Source organism: Pseudophryne corroboree, chromosome 1 (genome assembly GCF_028390025.1).
Source record: "Pseudophryne corroboree isolate aPseCor3 chromosome 1, aPseCor3.hap2, whole genome shotgun sequence".
NCBI classification, from domain to species: Eukaryota; Metazoa; Chordata; class Amphibia; order Anura; family Myobatrachidae; genus Pseudophryne; species Pseudophryne corroboree.
In genome coordinates this window covers 1,176,996,402-1,177,014,706 of record NC_086444.1, presented here as the reverse complement: position 1 = coordinate 1,177,014,706, position 18,305 = coordinate 1,176,996,402, and the positions used below count along the sequence as shown (strand labels likewise).

The 18,305-nt window shown below is 46.6% G+C and overlaps 1 protein-coding gene across 1 annotated transcript; it reads right to left on the bottom strand.

The window, feature by feature from the left end:
* Window positions 1–3,469: 3,469 nt before the first annotated feature.
* LOC135051044 (nicotinamide N-methyltransferase-like) lies at window positions 3,470–17,686 on the bottom strand. The gene is made up of 3 exons (XM_063957234.1): window positions 17,536–17,686; window positions 9,588–9,876; window positions 3,470–3,899 (listed from the first exon to the last, which is right to left on the bottom strand). The coding sequence occupies exons 1-3, from the start codon at window positions 17,684–17,686 to the stop codon at window positions 3,470–3,472; spliced, it is 870 nt and encodes a 289-aa protein (XP_063813304.1).
* Window positions 17,687–18,305: the final 619 nt, after the last annotated feature.

The following is an 18,305-nucleotide window of genomic DNA, read 5'->3' as shown; positions in this document are numbered from 1 at the left end:
CACTGCAGTGCCACTCCTAGATGGGCTAGGTGTTTGTGCTGCACACTTGTGTCGCTTAGCTTAGTCATACAGCTACCTCATTGCACCTCTTTTTCTTCTTTGCATGATGTGCTGTTTGGTGCCTAGTTTTTAAGTCTGCCATCCTGTCTGCCACTGCAGTGCCACTCCTAGATGGTCCCAGTTTTAGTGCTGCACACTTGTGTCGCATAGCTTAGTCATACAGCCACCTTAGTGCAACCTTTTGGCCTAAAAATAATATTGTGAGGTGTTCAGAATAGACTGAAAATGAGTGGAAATAAATGTTATTGAGGTTAATAATACCATATAAATCAAAATGACCCCCAAATTCTGTGATTTTAGCTGTTTTTATGTTGTTGTTTTTTAATCATCCAGATCCAAAAACAAAACACAAATGGGTGGTTTTGGGAAAACCAATCCAGATCCAAAACACGAGGATGGAACCAGAACCAAAACACGAAAAGTGCCCGCCGCACATCTCTACTAGAAATAAGGATTCAAAAATGACTGAATCATATGGAGCACAATTCACAAAGGGTTAATAGTAACAGGTGTCTGTCATAAAGAAGAGTGAACCAAACATTATCAAACGAGTTTGAACAAATGCCTGCGGTTGGGATGCTGGCGGACAGAATACTAAAAGCGGCATCCCGATGATTAGAATCCTGACAAGTGAAGTAAGTGTACTTAACTTCACTCACTGGCCCACTAACCCTAACCCTACCTTCTAGCAGTCTAAACCTAGCACTGGTGACCTTATTTGGGATGACGGTGTTGGCATTCCGAGTAGTGTCGGGATTCCAGCATTGGTATTCTGACTGCCGGGATCCCCAAGGTTTTCCATTTTTGTCAAAAGAGAAGAGGCTACGGAATCTTCCCCAAGTGGAAAAGATACATTTAAAATAGCGACTGTATACATCTGTGCAATCCTCAAATTTTCGAGATCAAAAAACGTTGCCCTTAAAGCCATAGTAGAAATATATTTTTGTTACCATTAAAAAAAAGAATAAAGATGGAACAATCAGTAGGAGGTTATGAAAATAATCATTTATTGAACCAGGCGAATGATTGGTAATAGTAATAATTAACGTATTCAGTTATTTGTAAACATGTTATAGAACAATGTTACATAATTCACACTGTTTCAATCTAACGGTAATAAAATGTATATTTATGGCCACTGGAATTGTATCATTTTCATTTTAATTACATAAACGTATACAGCATGAACTTGATTAGATTTTTTTCTTCAGAATAATTAAAAAATAGTTTCAGCTGATTAAAAGCCTAATTCAGACCTGATCGTAGATGTGTGAAACAACGCACTTTTGGCATGTGGGGAGACCACCAGCGCAGGGCAAGTCCTCCTCGCATGATAGGTCCTGCCCCCCCTGCAGACATTTGAAAGCATTGCATGGCAGCAATGTTTTCGCACCTGCCGAGTAGCTTTCTGGCTATGCAGCCTAGCTGCGAAGGTAGACAGCTACCCGCCATGTTTTTGTCCGCAGCAGCTGCATGTGATGTCACGCAGCCGCCGCGGCCCGCCCCAGCAATGGTCTGGACACATCTTCATTGTCTGGACCACGCCCCCCCAAATGCTGCCACAATGCCATCCCAATGCCGGTGACATGCCCCCAACCGCCCCGCGACCGCCTCTGCCTGTCAATCAGGCAGAGGTGATCGCACAAGTGAGATGCCGTCGCATCTCACTGTGTGGCCGATTTAGACCTGATCGCTGCTGTGCATTTTCGCTCAGCGGGCAATCAGACACAAACTGTGCATGCGTATGCACCACAATGCAAAGGCGTGTCACATGGCTACAAAGCGGATCACCGCTCAGTGATGGGTTTGTGCCACGGATCCGTTTGCATGGGGGTTCACAAGGAGATTGACAGAAAGAGGGCGTTTGTGGGTGTCAACTGACCGTTTTCAGGGAGTGGTTGGAAAAATGCAGGCGTGTTCATGCCTTTGCAGGGAGGGTTCCTGACGACAATTCCGGTCCCGGACAGGCTGAGTAAGTCCTGGGTTGTGCAGAGACTGCACAAAAGGCCTAATTCAGACCTGATCGCTAGGCTGAGTTTTCGGCCAGCCTGCGATCAGGTCTAAACTGCGCATGCGTATGCACCGCAATGCGCAGGTACGTCGCATGGGTACAAAGCGGATCGCCGCTCAGCGATGGGTTTGTGCGTTGAATCCATTTGCAAGGAGATTGACAGGAAGAAGCTGCTTGTGGGTGTCAACTGACAATTTTCTGGGAGTGGTTGGAAAAACGCAGGCGTGTCCATGCGTTTGCAGGGCGGGTTTCTGACATCAGTTCCGGTCCTTGACAGGCTGATGTGATCTGTTTGTACAGCTCTGCTACACATGCGTTTGAACACTTGCAATGCGAAAAAAACACTCCCCTATGGGCGGCGACTATGCGAACGCAGGACTGCAAAAAAAACGCCAGCAAGCGAACAGGTCTGAATTAGGCCCAAAATCTGTTTGTATAGCTCTGCTACACATGCACAGCGAAAATACACTCCCCCTGCAGGGAGTGACTATCCAATCGCAGGTCTGCAAATTTCGCTGCCCAGCGATCAGGTCCAAATTACCCCCTGTGTGCACACGCGCAACGCGGATTCTGCACGTGCGCACACAACACTGGCCTTCAGCATGCGTACGCTGCCGCTGTAGCCACCAGGTCTGAGTTAGGCCCTATATGTTCGTAAGGAGCTGTCTTTCACTAGAACAGTGCTGAATATGTCTCCTCCCTCTAATTTGCATATAACACCACTAACATAAGGGAGAGTTGCCCAAAGAGCAGAATCACAAAGTAAACAAGCATGCAAGAATTATAGGTCATTGATAAATAGATATGCTTAATTTATATTGTAGCAGATCCATCTTTACATGGGCCCTCATTCCGAGTTGATCGGTCGCAAGGCGAATTTAGCAGAGTTACACACGCTAAGCCGCCGCCTACTGGGAGTGAATCTTAGCTTCTTAAAATTGCGACCGATGTATTCGCAATATTGCGATTACTAACTACTTAGCAGTTTCAGAGTAGCTCCAGACTTACTCTGCCTGTGCGATCAGTTCAGTGCTTGTCGTTCCTGGTTGACGTCACAAACACACCCAGCGTTCGCCCAGGCACTCCCACCGTTTCTCCGGCCACTCCTGCGTTTTTTCCGGAAACGGTAGCGTTTTCAGCCACACGCCCCTGAAACGCCGTGTTTCCGCCCAGTAACACCCATTTCCTGTCAATCACATTACGATCGCCGGAGCGAAGAAAAAGCCGTGAGTAAAAATACTTTCTTCATAGTAAAGTTACTTGGCGCAGTCGCAGTGCGAACTTTGCGCATGCGTACTAAGCGGATTTTCACTGCGATGCGATGAAAAAGAACGAGCGAACAACTCAGAATGAGGGCCCTGGACAAAGAATTCATATTAGTTAAATAATCTCATGGTTCTAAACCTGTTTTACTTTACGGGCAACAACAAAAACAATTTTCTCATGATCCACAAGATCCTCAGTGGTGTTTTTCTCCAGGTCCTCATAGTGATCAATGCTATAACCTTCATCACATAGAGTTGTTTTCAAAAATATGTCATCGTAAGTTAATACATGATACTTGTGCCCGTCGATTTTAAAATAGGAAGCATTGATATCTCCAAACAGTATGAGATATCCACCTGGTTTAATGAGAGATGACATTTTTTTCAAGTTTTCGAGGTAAGTAGCCTTGTCCTTACTAATAATGTCCAGCGCCCATATACTGATTGCACAGTCCACTTTTGGTAAAACTACGGGATCTGTAGGGTTGGTTTTTTCGAAGTCACATTTCACAACACGTTTCAGTTTGCTCCTCACCATATCTTCTGTTCCTTTCCATTCTTCACTGAAAAATATAAATAAGCATGATTCCTATGGAAGTTATAGCAACCAGGTGCTCCAGTTTCGTATGCAGTCAATTATATATATAAAAAAAAACAAAAAACTAACCAACAACAAACAGTATTATAACTATAAATGAGAGGATTGGATTTGGTTAAATCCAACAGACTCAGATCTTTGGGTACTGAGCCATACCATGCAATGGCTCAGTAGATGTGAAAAAAATGTCAAAATTAAATTTCCCCCCAAAATTTCAAAAAATGTATGTTTTGGATCAGATATTGACATCTCCTTCCCTCCATCAGCTGTCATCTTATCCAACAAAAATGTAATAAGCTCTATCATAAGGTGCAGTTCAGCCTGAGGGGGAGATATTTCAAACCTTGGAGAAAGATAAAGGCACGAACAAGAGCTAAGGTTTGTTGGCGCTGTGTAGGCAAGTGTAGATTCGCACCTGCAGATCAGCAGCCACCTGGTGAAGAGGTAGCAAACCTCTTCTATGTAGCAGACACCAACGATATAGGGCCTAATTCAGAGTTGATCGCAGCAGCAAATTTGTTAGCAGTTGGGCAAAACCATGTGCAGTGCAGGTGGGGCAGATATAACATGTGCAGAGAGAGTTAGATTTGGGTGGGGTGTGTTCAAATTGAAATCAAATTGTAGTGTAAAAATAAAGCAGCCAGTGTTTACCCTGCACAGAAACAAAATAACCCACCCAAATCTAACTCTCTCTGCACATGCTATATCTGCCCCCCTGCAGTGCACATGGGGGGTAATTCTGAGTTGATTGCAGCAGGATTTTTGTTAGCAGTTGTTAGCAGTTGGGCAAAACCGAGTTGTTCGCTCGTTATTTTTTTCTCGCAACGGAGCGAATAGTCGTTAATGCGCATGCGCAATGTCCGCAGTGCGACTGCGCCAAGTAAATTTGCTATGCAGTTAGGTTTTTTTACTCACGGCATTACGAGGTTTTTTCTTCGTTCTGGTGATCGTAATGTGATTGACAGGAAGTGGGTGTTTCTGGGCGGAAACTGGCCGTTTTATGGGTGTGTGTGAAAAAACGCCACCGTTTCTGGGAAAAACGCGGGAGTGGCAGGAGAAACGGAGGAGTGTCTGGGCGAACGCTGGGTGTGTTTGTGACGTCAAACCAGGAACGACAAGCACTGAACTGATTGCAGATGCCGAGTAAGTCTGGAGCTACTCAGAAACTGCTAAGAAGTGTCTATTCGCAATTCTGCTAATCTTTCGTTCGCAATTTTGGTATGCTAAGATTCACTCCCAGTAGGCGGCGGCTTAGCGTGTGCAAAGCTGCTAAAAGCAGCTTGCGAGCGAACAACTCGGAATGACCACCCATGTGCACTGCAGGGGAGGAAGATACAGTATAACATGTGCAGAGAGAGTTAGATTTGGGTGGGGTGTGTTCAATTTGCAATCTAAATTGCAGTGTAAAAATAAAGCAGCCAGTATTTACCCTGCACAGAAACAAAATAACCCACCCAAATCTAACTCTCTCTGCACATGTTATATCTGCCCCACCTGCACTGCACATGGTTTTGCCCAACTGCTAACAAAAATCCTGCTGCAATCAACTTGGAATTACCCCCATAGAGTATACCATGTAGGCGCTCGAAACGACAGAAGCGATCTTTATAAAATCACAGTTTTAATACATGTAACAAAACCATAAAAATGACACTAAAAACAATCATGAAGCGCAGTGGCGTAAGTTTATCCCAGTTGCCCGGAGGCAAGAAAAATATTGGTGCCCCCCCTATATATCATCCGTGAGCGAATAAGATGCCGTTTTGAGATCCGAGTAACACCGAGTAAAACCGAACTCGCTCATCTCTAATTTTAACTAAATGAAGCTACTACAAAACCGTTGCAACTAGGCAGATCTATGTAGGGGTCCAACCACACACTACATAGATCTGCTCCGTCACTCACAATGCTGATCATTTTTCTGACAATTAATTTGCAAGTGTCATATCCAGGATTAGAACCCACAACGTTTTACACTGGTAGCATGTACCTTACTGATGGAGATATCTGCTCTTACATAGGAAGTATGAGAATTCTAACTATATAAGTTACGTGTAATTGTCAGAAAAATAACTTCATATAGTTAGAATTCTCATGTTTCCTTTATAGGGGCAAATAGCTTCATCAGTAATGTGTCTGCTTCCAGTATATCTATAATATAGAGGGTGTGATTTGTAAGGTGCAGTGACTAGTGGGGAAGTCGGCTACGGAAGAGATACCGGCTGCTGTTAATTAACTTAATTGATTAATGTCGCTGAAGACACGGAACAGGAGGAGAGGTGCCCCCCTTCAATGCCGGAGCCCGGCGGCAGCTGACTCCGTTGCCTCCCAGAATTCTGCCTCTGATGAAGCGATAGATCTCAAAAGATAAGCTGAGTTCTGGAATCAATTACAGACTCACGCACATGATTAATGTGTGTATTTATGGAATCCCTGGAGTTTTAACAGTATATAATCAGATCATAAATTCAAATATATTTACCACCAGGTAGTAGTGACACAACGGTCGGCTTTGTGACACCCTGCCTCTTGACAAGAGAGATTGAGAGAGGGAGGAATGAAGAAAGGGGAAAGGGAGGGAGAAGGGAGAGAGAGAAGGAGGGGAGAAAGATTGAGGGAGGGGGGGAGACGAAGGGAGAGGGAGAGACTAAAGGGGGAGAGAGAGAGACAGAGAGAAGGAGAGGGACAGGAGGAGACAGAGAGAGAAGGGTGAGAGGAGAGAGAGAAAAAATTATAGAGAGGATGAGAGAGAGGAGACAGACGGAGGAAAGAGAGAGACAGGAGCGAGAAAGAGGAGAGCAAGAGATCCAGTTAGTAGAGGACCAAAATCAGAAATTGTGTGCACAAACAATAAACCGGTATCCGTATGAATAATCAGTAAAAGGATGTACAGTATGATGCCTGCCTCGAAGAAAGTATAATGCAGTACTGTAAATCTTCTGGGGGTGTCTCTCAGCCGTTTACTATGTACTGTGTAAGCTGTTGGGGTTTTGTTATTAATGTGTACAGTCTTTTGTTGTAAGGCATATGCGAGACCCATAGTTGTTCTGGTTTCATTTTTTCGAGCTTTATCTCATTTTAATTTACCCTCCCTCTAACACCCCGTTAGCGTCCCTGCCCTCACCCTCCCTGTAACTCTCCCTCAGTGTCCCTGCCCTCACCCTCCCTGTAAGTCCCCCTTCAGAGCCCCTGCCCTCAGCCCCCCTCTAACTCCCCCTCAGCGTCACTGCCCTCACGCTTCAAGTTGCTGGCGCCGCTGCTTGTCATAGTGTGATAGGCGCAACGGCAGCCGACAGAAACAGAGCAAGGAAAGTGCCCCTCCCATCCGGTGCCTCCCTGCTTTGCAGACCCTGCTGAGCGGATTGCACCAGGCCTGACAGCGTGTATATATAGATAGATAGATATAGATAGATATAGAGTGAGAGAGATAGAGGAAAGAATGGAAATGTAATACTACCAGAAAAAAGTATAACCTGCATCACATGCTGTAGTAAAGGCTAGGGCATGGGTCTTCAACCTGCGGCCCTCCGGGTGCTGTGAAACTACACATCTCAGCATGTCCTGCCACAGTTTTGCTATTAAGGTATGCTAAAACGGAGGCAGGGCATGCTGGGATGTGTAGTTCCACAGCAGCTGGAGGGCCGCAGGTTGAAGACCCATGGGCTAGGGTGTGGATCATAGGGTCGACCACACTTAGGTCGTCATTAGGTCGACCACTATTAGTCGACAGCGACTAGGTCGACGCCTGAAATAGGTTGACACGGTCATTAAGTCGACATGGAAAAAGGTCGACATGAGTTTTTTTCAAAAAATTGCTGTCGTTTTCTTCGTAAAGTGACTGGGAACCCCAGTTATTACACCGTGTCCCCTCGCATGGCTGATAAGGTGCCTCGCTGCGCTCGGCATGGGTTACTATTCCCAATCGTAGTCCACGTGGATCGTAACATATGAAAAAGTTTTTAAAATAATAAAAAAAAAAAGAACCTCATGTCAACCTTTATCCATGTCGACCTAGTGACCATGTCGACCTAATAACTGTCGACCTAAGTGTGGTCGATGTAGAGACTGGATACCAAAGGCTATGCATTATATATTCACCTAACGTGTTAATGCTTTGATGCCCTTCAGGAACAATTTCAAGACCACCAACAATTACACAAGCCGCTCTCAAAGCAGAAAGTACCGGCATTTACTTGTCGGCTTGAGATCGGCTGCACTAATTATTGGCAGTCTTGAAAATGGTCCGGAAGGGGACTGAAACATTGATGCCGACATTGTGAACATGTCAATATTCTGCAGAAGTTGACATAGTCCATGCTGACATTTCAAAAATGTTGACATCATAACTTCTGCCATTGGAATTGTTGACATGCTGACTGCATCCCATAAATACAATACCACACTTCAGTGCACAATTCATTATACACAACACAGCTGCAGTGATGCGTCGCAACCAAAATGTTGCCTTTAAAATTAAACGTGACATACTCTGTAATCAGCAAATGTGATTCTGCGCCTCTGCTTACCTGCTACAGCACGCAGACACTAGGGGATACATTTACTAAAGGTTCTAAAAATTAAAAGTGGTGATGTTGCCCATAGCAACCAATCAGATTGTGACTATCATTTTTCTAGGATGCATTAGAGAAATGATAGACAGAATTTGAATGGTTACTATGGACAACATCACCAAGTTTCATTTTTAGAACCTTTAGTAAATGAACCACTAGGACCCAGGATGGCTTTGACTCACGCAAAGAACAATGTGTGGCGGGCCCTGCATGAGTCACAAACCCGCTGTTGCTGGTCACACCCCCTGCGGCGGTACACAATAGGCCCTTCATAAATTTCAGCTCCAGGCCCATGTGGTCCTTAATCTGGCACTGAGTACAGTCACTGTTAGCAGGAGATCCCTGCAATTAAAGCGCTGTCTGTAAGTGCATGCTGTGACCATCCACGTTTAGAGCTGAACCGGATAGCTGGATAGCAACTACAAGAGCGTCCAATTGAGAGAGAGAGAGAGAGAGAGAGAGAGAGAGAGAGAGGGAGGAGAGAATGAGAGAGAGGGGGGGAAGGAGAAGAAGACAGAGAGGGAGGACAGAGAGGAGGAGGAGAGAGAAAGAGAAGGAGAGACAGTAAGATCCCTGGTGTGAGTACCTCACCTAGTGCACAACTTGGCTGACACAGCAGGAGTCTGGACCCAATGGATAAGTGACGGAGGTGACCTGAAGTTGAAGCCATAACTGCCGTCCTCCTCCCCCTTCTACAGTAGTTTTCGCGCCAGGGCAGGTCACTACATCATGACATTGGACCCCTGCAACGTCTGAGAGGAGGACGGGAAGAGGACAGGAGATGGGACATAATGTGAGGGAAGGGGAGGGGCCACCCTCCTCTCCCCTGGACAGACCACCTCCTCTCCCCTGGACAGACCACCTCCTCTTATTTGTATCTGCCCGTGCCCTGGCTGCCAGCTGCAGCGCAGTGTAATGTAATGATTCTGTTTGACTCATTATTAATGCTGTTGTGAATTTGGAACCCTTCATTACCGCGGGCCACGGTTGCCCTGCTGGTAGTTCTGCCACTGCTGTGAGCGATCACGCATGCGCAGACCCACAAACATCAGATTAGTACCTGAACTATTGGGTTTACGTACTTATCAAAATCAGGCTCATAATACATTAGTGTTGCATTGAGAGAATAGTTGTGTAAACAGAAAGGAAAAGTGATGCCAAACCTGCTTCCCTTTAAGTCTGTCAGTATTTCTAAGGTATGAGACCAGTCATAGGCATCTGGATCTTTTTTTAGCCATTTTTCCAGTTCCTTGATGCAAAGGTCATTGAACTCTAGAACTGTAATTTCTTCCAGGAATTCACAGATTGCAAAAAGTTGAAATATCATGGGTCCAAAGCTAATGTCAACCAGGGATTTTCCTTTAACAATACCTAAAGACAAAGAACCATTATTATTATTGCCAGTTATTTATATAGCACACACATATTCCCCAGCACTTTACAAAGAATACTTAGCCAATCACGTCAGTCCTTGACCCAGTTCACTTACAATCATTGGGGCAGATGTATTAACCTGGAAAAGGCATAAGGAAGTGATAAACCAGTGATATGTGCAAGGTGATAAAGACACCAGCCAATCAGATCCTAACTATTAATTTACATATTGGTGCTGATTGGCCGGTGCCTTTTTCACCATGCACATATCACTAGTTTATCACTTCCTTATGCCTTCTCCAGGTTAATACATCTGCCCCTATGTTCCCTATTACTGGGACATAAACTTACTCACTAGGGTTAATGTTTTTTTGTTTTTTTTTGGGGGGGGGAGCTTATTAACCTACAGGCATATTTTTGGAATGTGGGAGGAATCCGGAGCACCCGGAGAAAACCCACTGCTGCAAGTTTTTAAAAAAAATTCAAAGCAAAGTGCTTCCACTATACTGCCGTGGGTGGTCGGGAGGGGAATTAGGAGGAGAGTTATCGGATATGTTCCTTCCTCCTATTTAGTGCATACCAAACAGCCACAGTGGAGCTGCTGGTCTCGCGAGATGATGACATCATCATCATGTGAGTTTCTCTAGCCTAGAGGCTCCGGGACTGGGAGGCGCTGAGTGCGGTACATTGATATTCGTCTTTCCTGTGTTGCAGTTTACTGTGGCCCCTCTGCCCACCCTACTACTTACCTCACTCCCCAGCACAGGGATCCTGCTGCAGCCACAAGATTACATTGATAAGGAGGTAGAGCAGCAGTAGGAAGGACCCCTCCGCCCTCACTACATCTTTAGGGCTGCAGCCGACATTGCCATTCTCAACCTCAGCGGAGTGCTAGCTTGAGATACGGCTCCTGGCCCCACCCCCCAGCACCTTACATTGCTCCCAGAGTCCCAACCAGGCAGTAGACAGAGGAGATCACATAATTACTTACAGATGAGGTCAGTCCCATGCAATCACTAGTAATGTCTGTGTGACATTATCTAATATACAGTGAGGACAGATGTGTGTCCTGCCTACAGACACCTCACCGACCACCCATCTCAGAACCCCCACACCTGCTTCCACACACCACCCAACCCACCGCTTCCAGATACCCTGCCTCCAGACCCTTAGCTAATCCCCCCCTCTTTACCTCCAGAATTCCACATACCTCTCTCAGAGACAGAGGCCGCCCCTAGGCACAATGATACTGGCCACCCCTCCCCCCCAAGCACCACGGAAAGGGGCGTGGCTGCAGAATAATAACAATTCACATTACACCACACAGTACCCGGCTACCTGTGTGAGAAGAGGTAGCCGGGGCACTAATGCAGCCTAGTTCATCTTTGGCCGGGGAGACGGGCGGGCGGACAGAAACCACAGTGCGGCACACAACCTGCAGCTGCACAATGGGGGGGAGGGGGGGGATTGCCATGCTGCCCCCAGCAGGTGCTGCCCCTAGGCAGGTTCTGCAGATGGTACCACTCTCTGCTATCAGTAATAACCCCTCCCTGTTACCAGACATCCCCCTTCCCAGCTGTCAGACAAACACACACACACACACACACACACACACACACACACACACACACACACACACACACACACACACACACTCTCTCTCTCTCTTTCTGGGCGATATGTACCAAGCATTTGCGATACTTCCCGACACCGGACAGCGACGGTCCCCGGACTTCCGGTTTTATGGTTTTACTTCTGCACATTCAAAGAGGGATGTGGCCACCACGGGGGGAGTAGTGGATACGTAAAGAAGACCGGCTATTTCTGGTACTACCTCTGCACCGGGCTTTGTACTCTCGCAGAAGAACAGTGATTTCTGCATGATATTACCAGTGTCTTTCAGCTGCCTATACTTTGGGTATCTGGATGCATCTACAGTATGTTATTTAACACAGGCTGGGCCAAGGGGCAGGATGCCATGTGCGCCCCGGGCTGTTCTGTTGTCTATGTCCATGGCATCAACCTTTTCAATAAATGTTCTGGTGCTCCAGCGGTTTATGCGGCTGCAGCCATGGCTGCGATCTGACTGCAGCTACAATCTCTGTTTGCCGGCTGCCCACTGGTCTGTTATGTTACTAGCGGTGCACCCAGCTCAGGGGTTAATTCCAAGTTGATCGCAGCAGGATTTTTGTTAGCAATTGGGCAAAACCATGTGCACTGCAGGGGAGGCAGATATAACATGTGCAGAGAGAGTTAGATTTGGGTGGGGTGTGTTCAATCTGCAATCTAATTTGCAGTGTAAAAATAAAGCAGCCAGTATTTACCCTGCACGGAAACAAAATAACCTACCCAAATCTAACTCTCTCTACACATGTAAAGAAATTGACAGGAAAAAGGCGTTTGTGGGTCGCAACTGACCGTTTTTTGGGAGTGTGTGGAAAAACGCAGGCGTGTCCAAGCGTTTGCAGGGTGGGTGTCTGACGTCAATTCCAGACAGGCTGAAGTGATCTCAAGGGCTGAGTAAGTTCAGACCTACTCAGAAACTGGACAAAATGTTTTTGCAGAGCACGGCTGCACAGGCGATCGCACACTTGCAAAGCAAAAATACACTCCCCCGTAGGCGGCGACTATGCGTTTGAAAAATAGAAAAACAATTCCTCTTGTGGCGCTGCAAAATGGAGCAGCAATAGGTAGTACAGAAATAGGTCACCAACCTATACAACAATGGCCCTCATTCCGAGTTGTTCGCTCGCAAGTGAATTTTAGCAGATTTGCTCATGCTAAGCCGCCGCCTACTGGGAGTGAATCTTAGCATCTTAAAATTGCGAACGATGTATTCGCAATAATGCGATTACACACCTCGTAGCAGTTTCTGAGTAGCTCCAGACTTACTCGGCATCTGCGATCAGTTCAGTGCTTGTCGTTCCTGGTTTGACGTCACAAACACTCCCAGCGTTCGCCCAGACACTCCTCCGTTTCTCCGGCCACTCCTGCGTTTTTTCCGGAAACGGTAGCGTTTTTTCCCACACGCCCATAAAACGGCCTGTTTCCGCCCAGTAACACCCATTTCCTGTCAATCACATTACGATCGCCAGACCGATGAAAAAGCCGTGAGTAAAATTCCTAAGTGCATAGCAAATTTACTTGGCGCAGTCGCAGTGCGAACATTGCGCATGCGCATTAAGCGGAAAATCGCTGCGATGCGAAGATTTTTACCGAGCGAACAACTCGGAATGAGGGCCAATATGCAATGGAAAAAGTACAACCTCACTTTCTGCGCTCCAAATGTCCCCTTGATTGAATAGTTTCTCACCAAAATAATGGTATCACATGAAAAAGACACAACACAGGGGGTAATTCCAAGTTGATCGCAGCAGGAATTTAGTTAGCAATTGGGCAGAACCATGGTGATCATTCCGAGTTGTTCGCTCGGTAATTTTCTTTGCATCGCAGCGATTTTCCGCTAACTGCGCATGCGCAATGTTCGCACTGCGACTGCGCCAAGTAAATTTGCTATGCAGTTAGGTATTTTACTCACGGCATTACGAGGTTTTTTCTTCGTTCTGGTGTTCGTAATGTGATTGACAGGAAGTGGGTGTTTCTGGGCGGAAACTGGCCGTTTTATGGGAGTGTGTGAAAAAAACGCTGCCGTTTCTGGGAAAAACGCGGGAGTGGCTGGAGAAACGGAGGAGTGTCTGGGCGAACGCTGGGTGTGTTTGTGACGTCAAACCAGGAACGAAACTGACTGAACTGATCGCAGTGGCAGAGTAAGTCTCGAGCTACTCAGAAACTGCAAAGAAATTTCTATTCGCAATTTTGAGAACCTTCCATTCGCAATTTTGATAAGCTAAGATTCACTCCCAGTAGGCGGCGGCTTAGCGTGTGCAATGCTGCTAAAAGCAGCTTGCGAGCGAACAACTCGGAATGAGGGCCCATGTACACTGCAGGGGAGGCAGATTTAACATGTGCAGAGAGAGTTAGATTTGGGTGTGGTGTGTTCAATCTGCAATCTAATTTGCAGTGTAAAAATAAAGCAGCCAGTATTTACCCTGCACAGAAATAAAATAACCCACCCAGTCTAACTCTCTCTGCACATGTTAAATCTGTCTCCCCTGCAGTGCACATGGTTTTGCCCAATTGCTAACTAAATTCCTGCTGCGATCAACTTGAAATTACCCCCATAGTGTAATATAGTCTATGTGAAATAGATCTTTCCACTGTGTAGGGGGGAAGTGCAAAGAACTATTTCACATAGACTATATTACACTATGTTGTGTCTTTTTCATGTGATACCATTATTTTGGTGAGAAACTATTCAATCAAGGGGACATTTGGAGCGCAGAAAGTGAGGTTGTACTTTTTCCATGGCGACTATACATTTGCACGACTGCTAAAAATAGCTAGCGAGCGATCAACTCGGAATGACCCCCATAGGCTGTCTGCTGTCTCTCAAGTGGAGAGTGCAGGATCCTACAGATCCCAGTTCTAGGCACTTTTTTTTTTCTTCAAAATTTAGCCCATAGCCTACAAGGGCTTGCGCCATCTTCAGATGGCTTTAGCTACTGGGGTCAAGCTCCTGAATGCAGGACCGGTGCTAGGGTACTCGGCGCTCCCCTGCAAACTATAAATGTGCGCCCTCCATCTCATACTTTGCAAAGTGACGATACAATAAAGCGTGTGTACTTACATGGAGGGGAGGTGGCCACACACTAGTACTCCTAATTCAAATTATGTCACACTATCTGATTCAATCTTATTCGCAAAGTGCCCCCAAATCATATTACACCATATAGTCATGCCCCTTATACACATTGCACCACACAGTAGTGTCCCTTATACACATTACACCGCAGAGTAGTGCCCCTTATACACTTTACGCTACACAGTAGTGCCCCTTATACAGGGTGACAATGCACGGTCTCCCTGCTGCCACTGCTGTTTTAACTGCCTGCACTTTGTACTATCCTGTGTGTGCCGCTCTGGCTGTGGTTTCCTGCTGTTAGAAGTAGGCAGTGCCACATATGAACAGATGACAATGTCGGGGCTTCAGCAAGCATGCAGGGAGGGAGCAGCGGTTGTTCCTCCCAGGGACAGGATAGTACATGGCGCAGGGGGAGGCAGTTACAGGGTGGGGGGCGGTTATAGGGTGCAGGTAGGCATGTTACAGGGAGCAGGGTGAAGTTACAGGATGTAGGGGTGCAGTTGCAAAGTTGCAAAGTGCCCCCAAATCATATTACACCATATAGTCATGCCCCTTATACACATTGCACCACACAGTAGTGTCCCTTATACACATTACACCGCAGAGTAGTGCCCCTTATACACTTTACGCTACACAGTAGTGCCCCTTACACAGGGTGACAATGCACGGTCTCCCTGCTGCCACTGCTGTTTTAACTGCCTGCACTTGGTACTATCCTGTGTGTGCCGCTCTGGCTGTGGTTTCCTGCTGTTAGAAGTAGGCAGTGCCACATATGAACAGATGACAATGTCGGGGCTTCAGCAAGCATGCAGGGAGGGAGCAGCGGTTGTTCCTCCCAGGGACAGGATAGTACATGGCGCAGGGGGAGGCAGTTACAGGGTGGGGGGCGGTTATAGGGTGCAGGTAGGCATGTTACAGGGAGCAGGGTGAAGTTACAGGATGTAGGGGTGCAGTTGCAGGAGGGTGCCTTAACAGCATGTGGGGGTGTAGTAGCATGGGGATGCGTGGGTGTCACTTGCATGGGTGACAGTTACAAGGTGCACCAGTAGAAGTTAACGGGTGCAGGGGTAGAAGGTCACGGTGCAGTGGTAGGCGTTAAAGGGGTCAGGGAGAGAAAGTACAGAGTGCAGTTACAGGGTGAATGGGTGTAATTTGCATGAGGGCAATTACAGAGTGCAAAAGTGACAGTTACAGGGATACAGAATATACAATGTACAGTGGGGACACTTTCATGGACCATGGTGCAGTTACAGAGGGGGGTAAATGTATGCAAAGGAGGAAGTTATAGGGTTAAGGGGTGACACTTGCATGAGGTGAGGGGCAGTTATAGTGTATAGGGAATCAATTACAGTGTGCAGAGAAGGACTAGGGGATGGGGGTTTGATGTCATAGTTGCAGGGTAGGTGCAATGGTGTAAGTTAAAGGGTACAGGGTGTCTCTTGCATGGGGAGGAGTTACAGGTGCAAGGGTGGCATGGGGAAAGGGTGTGGTTACAGTGTTAGTGAGAGCAGGAACATGGGGGGTCATTCCGAGTTGTTCGTTCGTTGCCGATTTTCGCAACGGAGTGATTAAGGCAAAAATGCGCATGCGCATGCGCTAAGTAATTTAGCACAAAACTTAGTAGATTTACTCACGTACGAATGAAGAATTTTCATCGTTGAAGTGATTGGAGTGTGATTGACAGGAAGTGGGTGTTTCTGGGCGGAAACTGACCGTTTTCTGGGAGTGTGCGGAAAAACGCAGGCGTGCCAGGATAAAACGCAGGAGTGTCTGGAGAAACGGGGGAGTGGCTGGCCGAACGCAGGGCGTGTTTGTGACGTCAAACCAGGAACGAAACAGGCTGAGCTGATCGCAGTGTAGGAGTAAGTCTCGAGCTACTCAGAAACTGCTAAGAATTTTCTATTCGCAATTCTGCTAATCTTTCATTTGCAATTCTGCTAAGCTAAGATACACTCCCAGAGGGCGGCGGCCTAGCGTGTGCAATGCTGCTAAAAGCAGCTAGCGAGCGAATAACTCGGAATGAGGGCCATGGTGCAGGGAGGTAGTTGCAGGGTGCAGGGATGGAAGGTGCATGTAACAGGGGCTAAATGCACCTGTCATTCGGTAATCTCAGCAAAAACCCCACAGTCCGGCACTACACTACTCCATCCCCCACCCTCTCCTCTATGCTCCTTCTCTGTATATTTATGTTTGGTAACTAGGGGAGAAGGAGATATTGTTACCTTACACTGCGCTGATCAGGAGGAGAGGGACAAAGCCAGAGATGCAGTCCGTCACCTGAGTGTGACCTGCAGAGCATTGTCTCGCCTGTAGAGCTCCTTCACTCTGCAGACTGCAGTAAGAAATAGATGGTGATGAGTGACTTGGGGCGGGACCACATACGGCAAATTGGCCCTGTTAATTTATTGGCTAATCTGCCACTGGCTCTGGGTCCCCTCCGGCTGGACTGCGTGCCTGCCCGCCGCCATGTATTCGCTGGGGCTTGATAGGTGCCAGGTGAGTACAGCCGCGGTTCATACTGCCAGCGCTGCTGCCTGTTGCAGTGTGATAGACGCAGCGGTGACGGCAGCAGGACTGGACAGACAAAAGCAGGGTAGCAGAGCAGGGAGAGCGCCTCTCCTGGCTGGCGCCTCCCTGCTTTGCATCTCCTTGCTGAGCGAGCAGCGCCGGGCCTGCCTGAATGCATCTGATTCTAGAGCTTGGTAAATTCAGCTAAAGCTTGTACTGTACTTCAAATCCAAAACTTCCCACTCCAACCCTCAGGCTCACTCATCTCATGTATTTATTTCTCCTCAGTTATGGAAAATGATGTTCTTCTCTATTACTCATATTACACTGCATTTCCATTTTATCCTTGCCCTAGTTTCCCATTACTGCTCTCTACGTACTTCATTCTTTCTGTAATATTTCCCCATCAACCAGTATCTACTACAGTTTAAAACAAATACTTATACCTGAAGAAAATGCTTTATGAAGAGCCGTCATGATGTTTATCGTGGATTCCTGAAAGAAACAGCGTTTCGTATCCCGAGAGAAGTATGTGGCCATGACTTTGTGGGGATCATAGCCATGCTTATGATAGTGCTTTTTGCCACTGGGATCCATCCTGTATCTCTTTGCAGATTGGTAACATTGCCAGAACCTTTATAGTTTGTGTAACCGGATCCGCTGTCTTTTAACAAATACTGAAGTACCTGGTCACATGCGAACACTGACAGGATTATGATAATGTTGTTTAAACAATATATTACCATGGCAATAAAACACAGGATGGAATTAACTCTTCACCCTATTTTCCACAATTCTGGCCCTATGTAATATAGGGAGACATGTACTAAGCAGTGATAAAAGTGGAGAAGTGAGCCATTTGAGAAGTTGCCCATGGCAACCAATCAGCATTGACGTAACATTTGTAATTTGCATACTACAAAAGTATACAGAGCAGCTGATTGGTTGCAAGGGGCAACTTCTCCACTGGCTCACTTCTCCACATTTATCACTGCTTAGTACATGTCCCCCTACAGTCTGAGATGCAGACGCGGCTGCGATTCTGACCGTTCCTGCATTTAAAAAATGATAATCATTTAAAAGGCTAAAATAACCTGGTTTCGCCTTTAATGTTATTACTTCTTTAAAATTATGGGCTAACTCGGCAGAGATTTGCGCGCCTTATAGCACAGTTCTTCCGAGAATGCACAGGCACCTTATTTGAGGCAGGCCAGGC